A 22599-nucleotide genomic window follows, 5' to 3' on the forward strand; every position below is an offset into this window, starting at 1 on the left:
ATTTGATGTTTGATGTTTTGGTTGAAGAGCCAATTCAGAGCCAATTCAGGTTTGGTTAGCCAATGAGGAATTGGCTAACCAATTTTGGTTAGCCAATGAGGAATTTCAGTTCCCTATCTATACACATGTACAAAAGGTATGGGTCAATTTTGATTCCATAGTAGTTGACCAATTTTTAGCCTTTTAGGCTTGGTCAGATTACATGATTTCGGCACAATTTCACAGTGTTTGTTTCGCATGCCAGTCAATTTGACGCCGAGAGAGGAACGCAAATATGACATATTTACTGTTACGACCACCGATTTATTGTTTGCATCGCTCCATGACACCACAACAAAAAACAAAAAGTTTAGTCTGTGCAGACAACTCTGTCTAGTCTGTGCAGACAACTCTGTGGTCTTATTTTGGGTTTCTCTACGTTTTAGAGAAGGAATATTGTATTAGTAGTTGAGGATGTAAACAAACCAATTACACTGCTAATGCATCTATATACTTTATATTCATGCTTTACACACTCAGACAAACTGTTTCTCACCCTCTTGTGGGACTCTTCTGATGTGTCCCAAATAGCAGTGAAACAACCATTAAGTTGCTCAACAACTAAGAAGATTCAGATGCACCTCAGGGCATCAGAGCCTGATGTAACTGACCTGTCAATATTTGAAAATGACCGCAATGAGAAATCTGCATCGGAAAAGGACCTGTCACAATCTGGGAGCAGTGACATTCATCATTCATGTCCCAGCTCGGAAGCCATTAAGGGTGACATTGAGCCTACTGACCAGATTGATTCCCCCATTCCTTCAAATAAGAGCACACTCTGGATTAATGTGAGCTATATTGACAGGCATATGCATGCACACTAAGGCAAAGAAAACAAATACATAGCTTGAACATGAATTCTGCCAACATACACATAATCAATATTAACATTACTCCAAATGTTGACTTTGACTCATGCCCCACAGGATCTGCCTGATCTGGATGACCTTCCTGAGCATAAAGAACTAATGAAGGTAAGCTATAAACTCACAAACACTACAATCCCATTTTTAAAGTCCACTCTATACATTGTTTTCTCTTTCTCTTTACCCCTCCCATTTTTAAATAGGATGGTTCCCATACACTCATAGAGATCATCACAAGAGATGAATAACTATGGAGTTAACCTCTGACATTCCTTCACAGTCAGAATACCTTATGAAACATGACACTGACCAACCAGCTGTTTATTCTAGAAAAAGACAAGGAATACCTCCAATTTATAGAAGAATAACTTATCAAAACTGCTTCACTTACATCACTGCAGTGCTAACACAACCTTCATGTTACATGGGACATCAACTTATGTAGCCCACTCCAGTCCTGCATTGGTAATTCATGTTTTTGTTATTTTATGTCTATGCCAACTTCCATAATATTATTATTTGGTAAGAATGACCTCTTAGAATGGGCATTATTAGATATGTTTTGTCAATGTGTATATCAAAGGGTTTTGAGCAAAAATGCTTGCAGCATAATGAATTGAAACTAATGAAGTAATAAATAAAGATGAATTGATATGCAATCATTATTTTATGTCACTTTATTCATAGGAAAAAGTAAAGGTTCACATTACAAGTCTGGGGAAAAATACTTTTAATATCAACATCTGGAGTACAGCATTTTGCAAAAACAGTCATGTAACAAACTAGTGCAGGGCGATATGTAGCAAAAAAAGGTGTTTGGAACATTTCATATAGATTTTTGCAAATTATGTTTTTTTCACTTCTTCAGACCCTATAGCAGGGGTATTCAATTAATCTTCAGCGAGGTCCAGTTACGGAAAATTTCCTCAAGCAAAGGTCCAGAGCATCATAATGTTTAACGTGCGTGTTTAGGCTATGTATATGTATGTAGGCTATAATATTAGGATAGATAGATACATACTTTATTGATCCCCAAGGGGAAATTCAAGAAACAGAAGATTGTAGGCCTAGGCCTAATGTTTAATGTGAAATAAAATAAGTAGCCTAAAAGGCCACATTCGAAATGAGGAGAAATAAGGCAAGATAAGAGTAGCCTAATTGGGGAGAAAAACTCAGTAGCCTTGGCTATTTTTAAGATCTTAACGTGAACTGAAAATAAAATTTGAGCTGAGACAAGGATGGATATTCCACAGCTGGTTCCTTTGCTGATTAATGGAACCCATTAATCAGCAAGTTTAATTTAATTTTTTTAGTTTTTTTTTATGTTGACCCGAAATCCTTGGAAACCCAGGAATATCACGTTGTTGGGCAGTGAATGCATGTAGGCTTAACTAGATTGTGGTGGATCAATCATATTGCATTCTTAAATCGTAAAATATTCTGTGGTCTCAGTTCACTGTTGAATGGGCCTAGCCTACCCTATGCTTGTTCAAAATATATGCTTTGTCTAGTTGAGGTGCTTCAAATTGGCGCTTAAAATCGCCTGTCTCAGAATATATAGAAGAGGTCCAGGGCAATTCCGCGCAAAACTGTCACATCCATATTTAGTTGGCGTTACGGACGTGACAGTTTTGCGTGGTATTGCCCCGTATCGTTATATAAAGCTCTGTTCTCGCTGTCTAGCTTTCTCCTCTTTGAGCAATCGATGATTTGAAAATAACTTACATATCGTTAACTTAGATATCCATCTGATTGTTTCTCGTCCCGTCTCCTCTCCTCGCTCGTTATCAGTCTCTTCTCCATAGTAGGCTACTTTACCCACTGACTCGACTTTATCAGAATTCACAGATTTCACTGGCTGAGTAGCAGCAAGCGAAATGATGGTTCCTGAAGCTGACCTGAAGTAAATGCTGTTATCCTAACCAACGAAACATTTAGCGCAGCTTTGAAATCTTACGTGAAAATCTAAATTAGGCTATTATGGTCTGGGTCCGGATAGGATCACGTCACGGTCTGGACTCGGACCGCGGTCCGCCATTTGGTGATGGCTGCCCTATAGTTTGCAAAACCAGTTTCCAATTTTTTCCCGGACTGGACAGGTCCAAAATCCAAGATGGCGGAACACCAAAAACATTTTCAATGGATATATGTTAGGTATTATCATTATATATATACATTTTCTAATAAAATTGAATGACTTAGGTAATAAATATGACCATGGGTGACATGAGATGTCATGATTATCAACCAGTGATGGGTGTAACCACCATTATGCCCGGCAAAACCCCGGCAAAAACACATTGACTGATTAAAAGTTTCCTTCACATAACCTAATAATCATTTGAATTAAAGTAATGTTCTGCACTCACCACAATAGATTAGATTAGATTCAACTTCATTGTCATTGCAGAGTACAAGTATGAAGACAACGAAATGTGGTTTGCGTCTAACCAGAAGTGCAAAAAAACAAAAAAAAACAATGTATGAACAACATACATGGGGGGGGGGGGGGGGGGGGGGTCTGCCTGTCAAGGTTGCCATGGTCATGAACACCTCAACAGGCACAGGCAAGGAGGCATTGGGCGCGGGGGGGGGGCTTAGTTGGTTGGTTGTCACCGGGATGCAGAGCTAGAGTTCAGCTGCAGGAAAGAAGCTTCCTCTGAACCTGCTGTGCGCCTTGCTCTGGATGGCCTCAATGGAGGGGAGTGAGGAACCGGTGATGCGTTGGGCAGTTTTCACCACCCTCTGCAGTGCTTTTCGGTCGTGGGAAGAGCAGTTGCCATACCAAACTATGACACAGTTGGTAAAGATACGCTTGATGGTGCAGGGGTAGAAGTTCTCCAGGATCTGAGGAGGTTGGAGGACCTTCTTTAGCCTCCTCAGATAGAAGAGACGCTGGTAAGCCTTCTTGATCAGGGTAGAGGTGTTGAGGGTCCAAGAGAGGTCCTCAGAGATGTGGACACCCAGAAATCAGAAGCTGGTGATACACTCCACTTCAGTCCCATTGATGAGAATGGGGGTGTGTGCTAGCTTTAGACTTCCTGAAGTCCACAATGAGCTCTTTGGTCTTCAATAATTCTGCTAACAGGACTTGCAGGAAATTGTGGGAACATATGAATTTGTTAATTATATGCAAGCCTAATGCTGCCCACTACAGCTAAGTCTGCCTTCATCCATGAATTGTGACTGGTTTCAGAAACAGCATCCTCTGAACAATCTACAGAGTAGCTCAGTGCAATTAACACACACATTGGATAGCATCTTAATAGATGACATGGCTGTTGTGCAGGAGATGGTTGTCAGGAAAAGTGACATAAACTCTTGCCCAGATCTGGCAGAATGCTTCTTTGAAAATGTTGAAAGTAAGGCACGAGGCTACAATGACATATAGGCTACTTATTATTTAACAACTATACCATCACAAACTCCATGAAAGTCAGGACAAGACAGGTCCATACAAAGGGAAAAGCACATGATAAGGGATACAAAATACAAGACTCTACACCAATCAAAGACTTTAAAGCTCCCCTGGGATTGAAGGAAACCAAAGCCAACCTTGTCCTCTACCTTGCTCATAAAGCTGTTGAACTATGTAAACTGCCAGTCACAGTTCACACACACACAAAGGTGGCAGTAGCATTAAGTCATTTTAGCAAAACCCCACATATCTACACGTCACACAGATGTCTTGGTGCTTGCCCTTCGCAGATTGTTCAAGATAAAAATAAAGCACTTTATTTGGAATGATTTTAGCTTGTGTGTGATTTATCGCAGTTGCGGGGGTGGGTCTCCAAAAATGGATCCATGCAGGACTCTGGCTTGACTTGGTCGAGAAGCATGGCTCCTTCAACAGCTGTGCAGGGAAAGGCATTTCCACCTCATGTTCCCAGACAGCAACAGCCTCTAAATTCAGTTGTGGGGATGACAAAGCAGCCTACTTTTCAACCTTTGGTATTGTGCCACATTTATCATCCCTACTTTTGTCAAAAGTAAAATCTACAAATGCATACGTCCTACTGTTCGATGAGAGTTTGAACCGCCCCCTCCAGATAAAACAATTACATGTATATCTCAGTTTTTGGGATTGAGACTATGTTAGCTCAACTTTTTTTGACTCACATTTTCTCAGATATGCATGTGCTATTGCCCTCCACAAGCAATTACGTACCAACTGCAACACTGTTCCATGGGATCCATGGGCTATTGCAGCTATCCATGGATGGCCCACATGTTAACTGGAAATTATTCAACACACTGTCCAGGGGTTCGGAGGAGACTGGCTCCAAACTCCTGAACATAGGGAGTTGTGGTCTCCACATAATACACAATGCTTTTAAAGCTGGGAACAGTGGGACATTGAACCTACACTTAATGACTGTAAAGTACCACATCCAAAAAGCAAGTCCTTTGAAACTATTGGAAAGGCATGCACTGACCCTATGTTTCTGGTCAAAGCCAACATTTTCCTCTTAATTGTTCAAGAATGCCAGCTTTTTTTGAAGTATCAAACTGATAAGCAAATGCTACCTTTCTCAGCTGATGATCTTTTCACCACACTGAAGCATCTAGAGATTGTAAGATTATTGGACTTAATGTAAATGTACTTGTTTTTTATTTTAAGAAAATATTAAATATGACATAGGCTTGAGAGATGCAAGCCAATAGATAAGTTAGCCTACTATTATTTGTTGACATCAAACCTGGAGAGGAACGAGCAAGTTTACCCAACTGCTGTTCCTGCAATTAACCCTTGTATGTTTTTTCTTTTATTTATTAATTGATTGATTATTAATGTGCTTTTGTGATGCCGCTCATATTCTAGCAGCGGCGGAAACACTGTGTGGGATTCAGATCGGTTGATAAAAAAAGGTTTGGACCATAAAAAACCTTAAGATTTGGCTGAATCCAAAACCGAATTATTACACATCTTTCTTCCGCCATGAAAATCTATGGAAGTCCATGGTAAAAAGTTGGGAAATTTGGCTCACTGATTTGGGACAGTCCCATGATTCATTTCACCAAGTTTCATGTCTACACCTTGAGCAGTCAACGTTGGACATGCGTTAACATGCGCACACATAACTTTTGACCTATATGCCGGATTATCAAAAATAATGTATCCTTGGGGCATCAATTCCCACCATACTGTTTTTTCCACCACATTGGATTTTATTGAAAATGAAACTAAAGCATCACAAGTCACACATTTTCTCCGATCTTCACCAAATTTAGCAAAAATGGTTTTCAGATCAATCACAAAAGTTTTAGAATGGATTTTTCATTTTCAAAAGGGTTCTCCCTACACAGTGAATTGAAATTGGCAAACCACCCTGGATACTTGGACTCAAGACCCCATCCTGAGGATGGACAATAAAGTTTGTTTGTACATTCATCACAAAAGTGGGCACAGTTGATCTTCAGACTAAACCTTGGAGTAAACTTTGGAGCCAGTCTCCTCCTCAGGGCAGCCGTGGCCTACTGGTCTACTGAAACATAATGTGTAGTACCGTTGGAAAACTCTGTTTATCCTGCATGACGCTATGTGATCCAAATGGACACTTCCTTTCTATCAGCAACCAATCGTAAAAGTTCAAAGGCGAGTCTAGGCTGAGAACTGAATCTCATTGGCTGTGTTTCAAGGCTGTTTTCTCAAAATGAGTTTCCATTCCCACTCTGAGCAAGAAATCTCCACTTCAGAAGCAACATACACCAGATGTTCTAGTCTTATGCCTAACTATATTTAGAAGATTTTTACAGGGGGTTTGTTGATATATTATTCCTAGCCTGATTTATATGACATTTTATGCCTAAAAAATAATGTCATATAAATCAGGCTAGGAATAATATTTTAAGGCTATTGACAGCATATTCTGATTTCCAGGATAACAAAAGTAGTTATCCATAAATCCCTCTGTAATTCTTTTCCCATCTAATATGTGAACACAATGAAAACATCATTTTGAAACTGGCTGTGTGCAAATTAGTGCATATTTAATTAGATAGTGCCTAATTTGCATATGTAAACATCAAATTACAGAAATACATTTTTTTCTCATATTAATGTAATATGTAAGTAATCAACTGGGGAAGTTTCATAGCGATATCTGCTAGCACCGGCAAATCGGCAGCAAAGCCACCAAACAGAAAGAAAGAATCTTTGGTTGCTTGACATGAAATTCAGCATGAGTGCTTACAGCCATGTGTCTGATATTATGGTTATTGTATTAGGTAGATGCTTCTATCCAAAGCGACTTACAGAACATGAACATTGCAATATTGTTTGGCCCCCTAATTGCTGCTTGCAGCTATATTTATTATTATATTATTATTATTGATGATGATGATATTAACACTATTATTATTAGCAAGCACAAGAAAAATATGCTATTATAATGTCAACATAGCAACCACAATGACTACCCAAGCAACATTCCAGCATCCACTTTGCATGCACTGGTATTTCCATAAGGAATGCACCTGAAGTTATTATTAGAATTATTATTGTTGGTATTGATGATGATAATATTATTATTGTTGTACATTATTAGCAAGCACAAAAAAAGTATGCTAAGAATCAGACAATATTTTTATATTTTTCTCTTGCCAAATTATCTTGATTTGTCAAGATTAAAGATTGGTATCCTACACTGGCTGAACAGAAGCATATGCACAATGAATGCCCAATATATTTTACTGGTCAACAATATCTGTCAATAACATATCACATACACAGAAATCAGGTGCTGTGACAATCACCCTGAAACACACAAGACAGGTAGGTGCTTTTTGAAGGTCCAAGAAACTTACCATAAAAATGTACTGGTTGGAATTCTCTAACTGTGCAATAAATAAAAACATCAGATTTAAATTTTACTAGCCTAGGTGCACTAGACTCATGACTGTTGTGTATCCATGTTGTAGTCCATCCGTGTCTGTATGTGAAAGTGTAAAGTTCTCTTTGACGATGCGGTCACATCCAATTTCACCATTCCCAAAAAATCCAAAGAGGGGTACATTGGGGAAAAGTTTCCGGAAGGCTCCTGCCTCAACATTGCGTTGGTTATTATAATAATTGTGCCCACGACCAACACAAGCAAACATGAGCCCAATCGTATTATGTTCTGGAATGTGTGCAGCCTTCAGACGCTGCAATACGGCCTCAGCTGCAGTCACGCTGCTCACTTCCTGCTCCAACAATACTGATGCTCCTTGGATACGACTGCCACTCAGTGCCAAGCCCACCACTCCATATGACCCAGGAGAACAACTGAAGGGGGAAAACAATATTCACTCACACAATGAATATTTAGAAAATCACACACTCTCCACACTGTACTACAGTATCTGATTTCTACCATTCATATGATTGTAAAGGTATGGTCACTGACTAGGGCTTGATTTATGTTTTAGATTCTTGCTCTGTTCAAAACGAAGACAGCTGCCTGCTGCCTCCCTCCCTAAATAGAGAGCTGTCTCACTAGACCAAAAATCTATATACCAATACCAAAACCTCAATTTTGGGTCACTGTGACCATTCACCGCTCGATGGGGTTTTAAGCCCCCACCATCGACTTCAAGGCAGTGCTGCGACCGTCGATTTCAAGGCACCTAGTGAGAAAAACATGTGACTTAGTTGGTGACAGGTGTCTGATTGCTGGCAAGTGTTGCCCATAGACAAGTGTTTGCCCCCACCAATATGGCCGCCACGTTCACGTATGCCACCTAATAGAACTCTAGGAGAACTCAACACATGATCAATTTCAACGTACTTCTCCGTTTTTCCACTATGGGGTAAAACCCTAACCTGACCCTAGCCAGATGAATGTCGTTCCGCTTAGCTCCGCCTAGCTTCACTCACATCCATCTGGGACCTCTTCCATTGAGAGTGATTTCTCCAACCAACTTTATCAGGCATGCAAACTGGTCAGGGGTGAAAAAGGTGAGAAGGGCACGCGAAGTGACAATAGTGCATAGCTTCCACGGAGTATGAAATGGCCCAAAACCAGAGATTTACAAAGAAAACAAACTATAAAATCACTAAAAAAAATTGTTGTGGCCAAAAATATCATATGTATGATAAAAATAAGTCATAGACATAGTAGGCATAGTATTAGAATAAAGATGATAAGTTTGAATATTTGTTGAACCAAACCAGGTGAAACTTGCTTGAGACACACACTATTTCAGACTAACATTATATAAAATAGGGTAGACTAGACTAATTTGTAAAATCGATTTGAAATGTTTTAACTTCCTATGGAATGGGCATTTTTATGTCTAGACCAGGTCTTGTGAAGCCGTGTGCAAAAGTAGATCAAAATAAAATGAAAAATTAGTCATTTAGACCATTATTTGCTAAGGTATGCTCATGTGTTTTGTAAAATTCCCAATGGAAACTCCCCATAGGACTTTTGGTTACCCAAAATGCATACTGACAATAAAAGCCTTACTGTGTGGTTTCTGGACTATTTGGATTGTTTGTCAGAGGTTCTGATGGAATGACTACACTATGGAATAATTACAGAAATGCATTTTCTTTGTTGGTTCAATGGGTGTGGATAAGATGTATTATACATCTGCACAACAAATATTGGATAAAACAATGGATAAAAATATGGATTCCTGTGCCTATTTCAATACCCAATTTGCTGCATCTATCTTATTGATAAGGATACACACTGCAGCTAGAAGGTAGGGAAGCACCAGAGGGGGAGGAGGGCAATTTGATACAATTTAATTGAGACATAGTAAGATTAATCTGACAATGTAAAGCACTATACAGATTGTACATGAAAAAGGTTGTCATATATGGATTCCCAAGTGTCCAAGCTTTCAAATGGTGTATAACATCAGCAATATGGTGCAATTGATTTATAATGTTGGGGGAGAGGGGGGTGTTGGGTGTGTTGTGGAGGGCACACCGTTTCATAAGAAGTGTTATCCTGCAGCCTAGGTTACTTACAGATTGTGGCATTGTGCTAGTTAGTTTGTTTAACCAACCAATAAAGTTGTGTTGTGTGAAGTGTTCACACTACATGTTAAATTGTAGCCTACCCTATAGGCACAGGCTACTTCAGATCAGGTCACTGAACGTTTCTTAAAGACATGTCAATCAACACTGATTTTGTCTCTGAGCAAGATCAGTACAGCAAAGATCAGTTTAGCAAAGGCTAATGTGAATAATTAAAGAGTTAAATGTGAATATTTAAAGAGTTAAACGTTTTGCACAGCCCAGTTTAGGAGACATTTAACTCTTTAGGTTATTCACATTAGCCTTTGCTATACTGATAAGGTCTGTGTATTTGCTTCACCTTTTGCCGATCTAGACCAAGTACAGCACGTAACCTATTCATCAAATTAACTCGTTGTGTCTATATTTCTGTCTCATATCGCTAACTTTAACAACATTTAAACAAAACCGCTAATGCTACGTTGCTACACTAATCTCAACGTCTTTTGCTAACAGAAGTTGAAAGTTTCAACTAGCCCACCTGTGACATCTCTAGGCACCTCTCCTCGCCGTGCTCACATTCCAGCTGACATTTCAGACGCATCTAGGCCTATCTGCGCTCACAAAAGGAGGCTATACCTGCGCGAGCGTTCTGTTCACGTTGCCTCTGCAGCAACAAGCTTCCACTGATGTTTAGTAAATGCACATAGCCTAACATTCGTTGCTGAAATTTTTAATGGCGGTCTGGCAACACCAAGATGTGTTTGCGTTTGCACAATAGTAAACTCCGCTCACGTTGACCCCCCCCCAAATATTTTCTCATCGGTTCTGCACAAACCACGGAAGTCAGTCATTTTGGATTCAAAACGGCAAATTTCGCCGAAAGGTGAGGAGTTTGCATGCCTGTTTATGGTTTAGCCAATCAGGACGCAGGGCGGGAGTTTCATAGATGTGACATAGCGTAGAAGCGACTGTGAAGTCTGTTATTAGCGTCACGGGTTGGCTTCGATGTGAGTGGTTGAAGTAGCACGTCAATAGATGACGGACAAGTGGCTTATTCAATCATATGCAAGCATTTTTTGATTAGGCCCAGCCTTCTGAAGCAACACTTCAATGGATCGGTTCCAGATGGATGAGTGGAGCTAGGCGGAGCGAAATTCATCTGGCTATTGCCAGGTTAGTAAAACCCCGGTGTCTGGGGTAAAGCCTCAGACTTTTTACATTTCCATGATTGAGTCCGGACCGGAGTAGGGGTGTAGAGCAGGGCCGAATCGGGGCTGAACCAGGACTTTTGGAATGGAATACGACGCAACAATAAAACCGGAAAAATTTAAAAATAGACCGGTAGCATTTGTTTAGAGTTGCCTAGCAACATAAGTGACTGCTTATTTTTGTGAAGAAAAACGATCTACATATAAAACTTTGCTTAGCACTGTTTAGAAGTTTCTAGCATTGTTGGATATGTCCCCAATGTTACAGCTCCTTATGGAAAAACAACACTGAGGCCACGCACCGGTGTTTAAGACCGGGGAAAAGCCTTGGGCCAGCCCCGGTACGTAATGGAAAAGAGCTATTAGACGATTCATCCAATTCATGACAAATATGGTATACATCATGTCAAGATGTTGCTGATTCTAAATTGGGAATCTATTTTATATGTTGTAATCAGGGCTTTGAACCAGTTCAAGGAACGAAAACGAAAACCGGGAACTTTTTGTATTTTACAGGGAACAGAAACGAAACCGGAAACGTTATTATTTTTTATGTTCTGGAACAGGAACACTTATTTAAAAATAATGGTAACCGGTTAATACCGGTTTTATTTCGTTCCTCAAAGTTTTAGTTGCCTAATTAACAAAAAAAAAAAAAAAGTAATTATTTTCCTGCGCACGTTACCATGACGGCTGAGGTTCACTTCCTGTGTGACATCACATCAGACATTCGCTGACTGAATGGAGAGAGAGCGGTGGATTACAAAGTCTCCACTCCACTTAAATAAGAGGTAAATTACGATCCATCGTTAATTAAAACGCTCATTCCAAACACAATATCAATAGCTATATTTATCGACTCCACGTTAATGATGGACTAGCGAACATTAGGCCTACTGGATGGCCTTTCCCCCGACAGTTGCAATTTGTTGTTGCCCGAGTGGCATAACCACGTGTCTTAATAATGTCATTACGTTTGTGTGGAAATTTTCTCTTTTAACAATAAACTACACATTTGAAATAATTGTAGGCCTACTTAATTATTATTATTATTAATAATATAATTTTTATTATGTAATAATGGTTGTAATATTATTACATTTGGTTTAAGCTGGATGAGAAAGATGTGACATAATTCTATTGCATTAAACAGCTGACAGGAACGAAATTAACCGTTCCGGGAACAGTTTTTTTTTTTGTTCTAACTGGTTCGGGAACATCAATTTATTGGTGGAACTCATAACCGGAAACGTTATAATTCCGATTCTGTTCGGAACGAACCGATTGGAAAAAACAATCGGTTCAAAGCCCTGGTTGTAATATGCTGAAATGCCGATATGATGAATTTGCATACCTCGCCACATAAACAGGAAATGTGTGATGCATTTGGCATGCATTGCTTGACATGGCTAAAACCTAATAGGTTAGTGCTGGGCGGTATGACCAAAAATGTATATCACGGTATTTTTCAAAATTCTTACTGTTTCACAGTATATGACGGTATTTTTTTTTTCATGCATAATCAGATGTTCACAGCATTTTCTACAGGTTGAGAGAGGAATTGCTGCAGTACATTGACTAAGGATGGTCTATTTTACTGTCATGATGTAGAATAACTCCACACTAGTGGTAATGCAGTTTTGCATGGCCCCAGAAAATGATGCTGTTTACAAAGAGCCACTCATGATTCTAATGAAGAATCTAATCAGAATGCAAAGACAATTGCAGTCAAAATACAGAACTTTTACTGTGCAAATTTCACAAACATCTTATATAACCAATAAAACGTATAAAACCAATACAAAAAGTAGTGCAACTTGCAATAATTATACTTTTTTGAAAATTATACAATTTAAAATAAAACCTCTCTGCTAATATGCTTACTCTGTCAAATAGGCCTATCAGAAACATGCCTTATTGTTATTGTGTGGTTTGCATGACGTTAGTGGTAGGCTAACGTTAACTTCATGTGGATGTATGTCTTGTTAGCCTGCCATGAGCTTCGGTTCGGTTTGCTAGGCAAAACATTAACAAAAAAGTTTGTTTTGGTGCACTGATGACAGCCAGGATCATTTCTAACTAGCCAGCTAGAATTGCTCAGTTCATGTCTATAACATGCTTTACTTGCTACCTGGATAATTTCAGCGAATATTCTTAAGGTGAGATGAATGATAAGATCATTAAACTTCACTGTGTTCGGTGGGTTGCTAACTAACGACATCACCTACCAGCTAGTTACAGCTGTTGAACAATCTCAATAGAATTTTCGTGACGGTAAATCCCTTTCAATGCAGTATCATTTAACGTTTTTTCCTTAACTAAAGAAACAATTTAAGGTATTCTGTGCAACACCCTTAAATTCTAAACCCCCTTACCTAAGGATAAATTAAGCCTTAAGGGTCATACTTCAGGGGAAAAACTTAAGGTGTTTTGTGTTTACCCTCAATATGCCTGCCTCGCAGTCGCACCATGCGTGCGTGTGAAAAAAGTCCCGTCTGAAACACTGTCGCGCGGCGCAGCGTTCCAAACGTTGTGTAATCAAATACACCGGTATGGCGGTATATTAAAAATTCATATCCTAACGAAAATTTACACCGGTTTACGGTGTGAACCGGTATACCGCCCAGCACTATAATAGGTTATTAATTTTTCTGGTAATGATAATATTCACATGCCCACAATGCATTTGGCATAGCACCACCATCTGGCAATCGATAGAATGGCTATTACAGTCATGGCAATGATCGATTTCGACACACTCATCAGAACCATACCAAAATTAGAGGACATGATGTCAAGATGTCGTTGATGATAAATAGTAAAGGGATTATTATTATGTTAAAATGTGTCAAGAATTGAAATATTTTGCTGAATAAACACAAAATTTGTCATAAAGTCACAAAGCATTGGCTGAAACTTCGCAGTTTATTGATTATCATGGTATTGATGATATTCACATGTCCAAAATGCTTGTCTGGCATAGCACCACCATCTGGCAACAGATAGAATGGTTATTTCATTGATCTTACCTACCATTCCTAGAAGTTTCATCAGATTAATTTCACATTTGGTGTATGAACTCCATGTGTCCTGATTTTAAATTATGGTCATGCCCCTTGCCACACATGCGACAAATCATGAAAACCATATCAACCCTTACAGTCTCTACTCTGGGACAGATTTGGCCCCAAGTGTGGCCCAGAGACTCACTCAATGACCCCCTTATGTCATTGAGTCTTGTGGTCAGCAAATAGTTTCACCTGCACACAAGAGCTGGTAGGGATATGAACCTCTCTAAGACGAATATAAAGGCAAGGGGGTCATGGACATGTTTTGGGCATATCATCCATTAAGCCAATGAGAGTGACATCTGCCAAGATCAAGGAGTGCAAAATCAAGAGAGTGCATGTCTTTTGATGCTAAGTGAGTGCTTAAACATGTGTAGGTGAGCGTGTGTGACTAACAGAGCACCCACACGTTTGCACTTGCCTATTATTTGAACTCGTAGACAACGGAAAAAAGTCTTACACTTAGTTATTTACTTCCATTACTGACTGATAATGGGTGAACACTGCCTGAAAAAAGCAACACTTACCCCAATAATATTTGAATGACTGTCCTTAGGATTTTTATTCATTCATAAAAGCACACCAGCACAGTAGTGTTGCCAGGGACTTGTTGCTTAGGTCTTACGATTAACAATACAATTTCATGCAATTGATTTAATAGTTCATTCAATTAAATTCAAATGTTCAAATACTAATTTTAAATAATTAAATGTATGTTGTGGGCCTAACTTAACGAAACATCGGTGAATGAGGGTGCCCACTTGATAACCCCAATGACATGCCGCATACTATATACTGCTGTGGGATGGGCCATTTATCTTGTGTTTGTGACCATTTGTTGGTCGATTTGTGGGTAGCGTGCTTTTTAAAGTTTGAGTAGGGGCTTCTGAATGTGTTTTTACCTTGGATTTTGGCACGAGGGATTTTAACATCTAATCCTGTGTATTAATGTAATTTTGTTTGATTTTTGTATCTACTTTTAAGTTAGACATATTTGCTTTATGTGCATGCGTTCTTTCCTGGTGTCTGTCGTAGTAATAAAATAATCAGTCTGCATCATGGGAAATGTTAACTACCTTAACATTAGCATCCATTTGAGTGAGGGGTCTTGGCTGGACTGCATTGGACTGTGAACTGTGTATGATCTCTGCCTTCGTGAATTCCGACTGATTGCTGATTCAGAGCTGCCCCCTCAGTGTCTGGTCAGAGAGATCGCTCGGGTGTCTTGCCTCTGTGGGATCTAATGAGTTACTGACCCGTTGCTGAGCGTTCATGCTAGCTAGATGCCTTAACAAGCGACTGGTGTGGATGGAAGTGTGGATGATTTCATACTAGCGATGGAGGATCGGTCACTTTTAGAGATTCGCTGATCTGCTGATCTGATCGGATCTGCTGGCTGGCTTAAAGTGCTTCCCGGAAAACAACAGATGACCCATGCTTCCAGAGCTCCAGCCTGTTTGGACCAATGTGCATGATTTATTGTTTTGTGTGTGTGTGTGTGTTTTGTAAATTCTTTTTTGAATGGTCTATTTTCATTTTATTATTATTTATTATAAATATTTAAAATAAGTGTGCTGGGTTATTGGTACGCTGGCGAGGACACACCTCCTCAATCAATTCAATTGTCAAAAAGGCTGCAGTTGGGTAAAACTGCAAACTGCCTGTTGCAGGAGCTGAAAAGGGCAAATTGCCTTTTCCCGTGTTATGCATATGCATTCACTCCAAAGCAACCTTAATTTTCGTTGGGCTTTTGAACGTCTTACTTTCACTTTCAAGTTATCCACTTAACTTGCCTACTTGCTAGATTTGACCAATCTTCCATAGCCTACCACAAGTAGTTTGAGTAGAACAACTGCTCTTCATTATCTCCCAGCTTGTTGACATCTTATCATGTATTGTATTAATGTTTCATGATCGCTATGAACGAACGAACGTTTGATTAATTTTAATGTTGTCATCAGCGAACTTCATTCAACTGCACTTGTGATTGAAGTATGCCGTTTAGTTGTGGATGCTCGTAAATTGTGGTAGAGGGCGGAAAAAGGTTAGTTACCAGAAAAGCTGCTGGTTTGATACTGCGCACAATGAGGAAGCACAATGTGCGATAATACCGAACTCGCATAAACAGACGCAGCGCAAACTGTGTTAGTGTTAGTAAATCTACCCCTCTGTGTTGGAGCACTTTGGGTTGCACTTTGCACATAAAAATGTGCTATATAATGCACTGTGAAACTTACTTTACTTTAATAGCGATTCAATTTCTTCAATCACTTGACAGCCCTACTTTTGAACTGTTAATGCTTAACGGTTACCATGTTTAAATTAAATTAAATACAGGGAAGTAAGCAGCTCTGGTTTCAACATTTCAAATTTTGAATAAATGCTCTTGTGGAATAAGCATCCTTTTTCACTGGGTGTGTTATTCACCAGAATGTCTTGAGGGCTATGACCTCAGCGATTTGTATTTTTTGGACATGATAGTTTTTGTGCAAGTGATAGCCCTAGTCGTCTATTATTTTGTACACACCAGTCTCTGTTTGGGCAGAAAGCCTTCTCCACATGGCCACCTGCAATCAAGGCGTTGGTGTGTGAGAGGGGTTCCAGCAGCTGATTCAGGAAACGAGAGGCTCCAGACTTAAATGCCATATATCCAAACAGGAGCACTACTTTCAAGTCAGGGTTGCCAACAAGACCTAGAGACACAAAGACACATCACTGATGAGCTTGTAACAATTGATATACGGGTGCATGCATGTATGTCTGTGGTTTGGGTATATGCGTGTCATGCATGTACCTGCATGCTCTAGAGCTCTGTTGTTCAAAGTGTGCTTGCAGAAGTGAAATGGTCTGATTCTAACCCCTTCTATGTGGGGAAGTAAGAGTGCAAAACCAGCCTCTCCATCTTCATGCTCCTCTGGTGGAGCATTGGGGGAGCCTACAGGGGTCACTGCAAATATACATACAAAACCATATAAACAATGTAGATGCTGTCTAGGTGCTGTCTAACTGCTGCCCCCCCCTAGTTTGAGCATTAGCTATTGTGCGAATATAGAAATATGGTAGTAAGTGGCTGGACATGAGTTGCCTTGAAACTTTTAAAACGCTACTGCACAGAACAGCCATATTCTTTGACCATGACGTGACTAAGAAATGTTACAATGGTCTGTATTTTCACCAGCAAAGTTGTAAATTCCAGAAAAATAGGCACCATGTAATAATCGGGCAGTGGCGGCTTCCCACTGGAGAATCTGGTGCATAACTTGGTAGTTGTAATGAATTCCGATGATGAAAGAATGCAGTGGTTTCCTAGCTTGGGAGAACCCAGATGAACCTTAGAAAGCAGCTGCTACTTGGGCGGAGTGATCACTGTATCAATTGCTTGTATTAAGTTAATTTTTGATATGAGTCTCTTCCACAGGACATTCATCGAGGTTTGGTTTATGTCTGAAAAATAAAACTTCATATCTGAAGAAAATTAAAGCATGATCCTTACATACAATCCCTGGAGTGGCAATCCCAATGATGTCACAGTTATCTGGCAACAAGCGCTTTAAAAGTCCTACAAAATCGGGATCTTCACTGTTGTTCCGACGTGCTGAAATAAAGCAAGAAAATAACCACACTTCATCAATCATCACCATTTCTCTATGCACACAAAGATATAATTGTACACATAGATTTAATTGAAAAATAAATTACCGTATTTTCCGGACTATAAGTCACACTTTTTTTCATAGTTTGGCTGGTCCTGCGACTTATAGTCAGGTGCGACTTATATATGAAAAACACATATATAATTGAACATGTTTTTAAATGTTAATTTATATTAACTGACATGAACCCTACATGAAACATTACCGTCTACAGCCTCGAGAGAGCGCTCTCAAATGCACAAGTCCTGTGCACTTTCAGTCAGAGATTAGTGCTTGCTATGCCTGAAACACATGTGCATACTTAAATGCTCAAATTATGGCCGGGATTCTATTTATAGCCGGCCCTCAGATTCGGAAAAATAAAAGCCAGTATAATTTTGCTTCAATTTAACTCATAAAAGAGCTCTTCTTAATAATTTATATTGTTGGTTGGTTTAATATTGTTGCCAATGAAAAGTCATCATCCTACACCATGAGTCTCCAACACGTTGCTCTCAAGCTACCAGTCGCATGCAGCCCCTTTCTGAGCTAGAGGCTGAAGCAATAACCTACATTTAAACACAATTGTTGCTGCCAGGCATCAGCCTACGAATTTTATAAAAAAAAAGTAAATCATGCATAATTTAAAAAATAACTAAATGTAGACTTAGACCTCTGGCTATATGGAATAAGGTTTCCCTTGCAGCACAGCACACATTCCATGAATGAATGAAAGCGGATGCCTTATCTCGCAATAAGCGGATGGAAATCCCGACACTCTTTCATAAATGAAACTTAATGAACCATTGCCATTGATATAGGCCTATGCCGCTCCTATAACGAAAAGTATAGGCCTATGTCTCACAGTAAAACGCAAGAAATAAAGGACTATAGCTGACTCGAATAGCCTACAAGCCATGGTCCAAATAAAGGTGCTGTGCTTTGCCCAGCCATACTTTGAGGATTTACGATAGTCTGTCCCCTAAACATTCCTCACCATCTAAACATTCCTGCACCAGACATGCATGAAAACATTTGAAAACAAAACTCACTGCCATGTAACATTTGATCGCTGTTTTGATACTAATTATCTTTCACGTGAATATGCACAAAAAGTGAAAGTAGGCCTACTATGCTCCGTGTCTGTAGCTGTCTGTTCACGTCCGCAATCAATTATAACGTTCCTCAAATGGAGAACACATACATGTTCTCTCGCGTTATATTATAGGCTGTCATGCTTCTGTGTTTGCAAAAGCTAAATGTTTGTTTTCCTTTCCTGTCGATAGCGGTTGATGTAGAAGCACCTATAGGCTATAATTTGACTTTAGCGGTGACACATCCTGCTGAGAGAGAGAGAGAGAGAGAGAGAGAGAGAGAGAGAGAGAGAGAGAGAGGCACCCCCAAAGTGGTCCTGCGCATGCGCGTGTGTGTCTCTGCATGGGGTTCAATTGAAGTCCGAGTTGGTCCGTCCAGTCAATAGTCCCGCATTCAGGCCGCTCCATTATTAGATTAACGTCAGACAGCGCTGTAAAATGTGTGGGAATTTCTTGCACTATGATGGCTAGAGTTGCGGGACTTTTATTAGTATGCTCAATACGTAATAATTTATGCGCAATACCCGCAATGAAATTTAGGCCCTGGTTTTAAATGCGCATCTTTTTTTTCTCTCGCCCCCTCGGAGGTGGCCAGCGAGCATTTGTTCTGTTGCTTGTGCCAAAATATCGTCCAAAATGCTTGATTGCATTGCATTCTCCACATTTTTAGCTACATTTTCATGTATCATATCAGCATTTTTGTTCAGTGAATCTTTTGTAAATTGCTTTACAATTACAGTCGGGCCTATTGGCCTATCGCCTGGCTTGCTTCAGTCAAGTCTAAAACTGCATCTTTTTCTCTCCCGTGAACATTTAATCTGCTGCCAGCTTGTGACTCCACATCGCCCAAAATGCTTGATTGCATTGTATTCTCCGCATTTTAAATACATTTTGGTGTACCACATGGCATTTTCTTTCAGTGAATCTTTTGCTTTGCAATTACCTTCCTGCCCTCCTCTTGGCTGCCTTCACTCCGTCTTCATTAACATTAATCTTTTTGGCCTCAATAATCCAGTTACATAGTCTCTGTTTTTGGTTTTGGATTTTGTGAAATACTTTTCTAAATAAATGCGACTTATAGTCCGGTGCGACTTATATATGTTTTTTTCCTGTTCATGACGCATTTTTTGACTGATGCGACTTATACTCAGGAGCGACTTATAGTCCGGAAAATACGGTATACACTGTTTCATTTACACATTATATTATATGGCATTCATAGTATGCACTTCTGTACAAGCTTAAGCGTACAACTGTACAATATGGGTCATTCCACGTCAATTCAACCAAGGCCCACGCACGTAGGTCTCAAGAAATTCAGACAAAATTACCAGGTGTACCTATGTTATCCAGGAGACACACTGTAAAATGACTTTTATGTAAGATCAATACTTTCCAAGATACAGCCAGTTTTACAGGGGGAGGGTCAAAGTTCACAAGCCCATAGCACAAGAACTAAACCATGTAGGAGGCTCAAATTTTGCATGCTGGTACGTAAATAGGAATAGTAGGTATCAAAAAATCGTCACATTTGGTCTGGATGATCCTGCATGGTCATAGCTGTCCCTCAAAGTTGATCAAAATTTTATTGGAGTTTTTGGCTGGGCTCTGTTTAGGCCTTCAGAAGACATTATTTGTACTCAACATAGGCTCTTGATTTATTTCCCTTATTGAGATAAGTAGAAACACTCTCACAAAAAGCAATGAACAGAACATAAATTCCTTCAGGGTATGAACAGCAGACCTCACAAGTCTGAAAAATAATTTTGGTTCTCATTTTCAGAGCGCCTTAACACCTTGTGTGTCTAGTTAGGCTAGAGTCTAGAGTCTAGTTAGGCTATTGAGAATGTTATTTTTCATCCATGTCCGTACAGTCTAGATCAGGGGTCTCCAACACGCTGCCCGCGGGCACCACGTAGCCTCCTTCTAAAAATAGCCAACAAGTCTGCAGATCAAGCTCTAAAAACACCCTTTTTTCCCCCAAGTTTTTAAAAGATATCTAATTGTAGACCAGAACCATTTTAAGAATGTATGTAGCCATACATCTGTAACATTAACTTGATATTGGTGATACCTTACAAGCAGAGTTAAATTGTAGCCTTTGGCTCCGAATCCTTTTCCCATTCAACAGCCACGGAAGTGGAGCGCATACAAGCTGCTCGCACGCATAGAAAGTAAAAGAGAAAAAAGCTTGCTCGTCTGGTGTAACCAATAGAAGCATATCTGCAAATGTTCTGTGGTTTGTTCCATACGGTTCGTGCATGATTGTTCAAGGATCGAAAAACTTTTGCTCACAGGCCTTTTCTCCTCTGTGTAGCAATAGCGCATGAATAGCGCTTGTGGCATGCATGCCATGCAATAGGACTGCATTACCTGGTAAAAAACAAAACCTTTTTTGTCAGATCATGGAGAAATTTCAGATGTGCAATAACTATAAAACGCGTAGTAGTAGCTGTTTTACTAGGCCCAGCGAAAGCTGGCAATGTGGACACGCAAGTGTTCAGATTGGTTGTCTGTCCATTCACATGAATTTCACTGGAGCAGATCTTGCACACAACTTTCATCAGGCAATACAGTATATGTAGCCTATAATATGCTGTGTAACTACAGGGCTATGTAATTGTATGTAGAACATGTAAAATTGATTTCTGTACAGACATATGGTAATTAGTGTTTACATGAAATTGTAAAGATGTTTTGGCTAAATGTAGGCCTAAAAACATTTCTGTTTACATTGTTTGATGATATGAAAATAGATGTTCCATGTGAAGTTTGTCATACTCAGGAAATGCTGTAATTTGTTGACTGTCTGCTGTTTTCAGACTTTGTATAAAAAAAAGATTCTTACTACTTGAAGATCTTACTAGAAGATCTTACTACTTGTATTTTTGGATGAAAACATAACCATATGAAGTAATATAGAAAACTACCTATATCCTATATGGTTTTAATAGAAAAATGTATTTGACGCATTGTGATGCATCGAGGAATCGAATCGAAGACATGATAATCGCAATCGAATCGAATTGGGAAATCAGTGACGATTAACACCTCTACTGCAAAATTCTGCGGGAAACACTGGAAGGGGTGTGTCGCGATTCTGCCTTCTCACACCGCAACAGGTTTGTGGATCTGAGTGTCCTGATTTTGGTTTTGCATATCATTACAGCCCTACTGCTAACAGACTCAAAATGTCATAACAAGTGCTGTACAACATCAACAGGGTCCTTAAATGACAACACTGTATGTGTGTGTCTAATTGTGAAGGAACAGTATAAATGCTGTGTTTGTAGCCTAACCTGTTTCCCACCATTTCTTCCTGTAGCCTAAAGTCCATAACGAAGTTGAACTCATGCCTTTTTCCATTTCCACACAGACCAAAGGTGAAGTTTGCATCACAGTTATCATTTTAATTATAGCCTAGTTATTTTATAGTTATTAGAGTGCATGAAAATGCAATCTACTGTTATCCGATTTCTTCTTATTACAGTGCATGAAAATGCACTGTACTGTTCTTCCAAGGCTTTTTACAGTGCATGAAAATGCACTGTACTATTCTTCCTAGGCAACTTATTACAGTGCATGAAAATGCACTGTACTGTTCTTCCTAGGCAACTTCAACAACTTCTTCTTCTTATTATTATTCCGCTTACCACTTTTTCTGTACGCAATTTCTCTTGAACAGTTTAACTTAGAAACTTCATTCAAACTTTGTAACGTAGGTCTTCAAACGGAC

General features: G+C 39.5%; 2 protein-coding genes across 2 annotated transcripts in view; one reads left to right on the forward strand and one right to left on the reverse strand.

Annotated features, from left to right (window-relative positions):
* Positions 1-1567, forward strand: part of dnaaf1 (dynein axonemal assembly factor 1) — a 43378-nt gene extending 41811 nt beyond the window's left edge. The window contains exons 8-10 of the mRNA XM_042061063.1: positions 571-830; positions 969-1016; positions 1112-1567. Coding sequence (XP_041916997.1) covers positions 571-830; positions 969-1016; positions 1112-1156 — 353 coding nt within the window. The 3' untranslated portion in view covers positions 1157-1567. The remainder of the gene's footprint in view (positions 1-570; positions 831-968; positions 1017-1111) is intronic.
* A 6014-nt stretch (positions 1568-7581) lies between these two features.
* fbxo22 (F-box protein 22) overlaps positions 7582-22599 on the reverse strand; it is a 76051-nt gene continuing 61033 nt past the window's right edge. The window contains exons 4-7 of the mRNA XM_042061675.1: positions 17631-17732; positions 16932-17084; positions 16665-16830; positions 7582-8175 (exon numbers count right to left, since the gene is read on the reverse strand). Of these exons, the coding sequence (XP_041917609.1) occupies positions 7782-8175; positions 16665-16830; positions 16932-17084; positions 17631-17732 (815 nt within the window). The 3' untranslated portion in view covers positions 7582-7781. The remainder of the gene's footprint in view (positions 8176-16664; positions 16831-16931; positions 17085-17630; positions 17733-22599) is intronic.

This window comes from Alosa sapidissima, chromosome 14, assembly GCF_018492685.1.
Source record: "Alosa sapidissima isolate fAloSap1 chromosome 14, fAloSap1.pri, whole genome shotgun sequence".
NCBI classification, from domain to species: Eukaryota; Metazoa; Chordata; class Actinopteri; order Clupeiformes; family Clupeidae; genus Alosa; species Alosa sapidissima.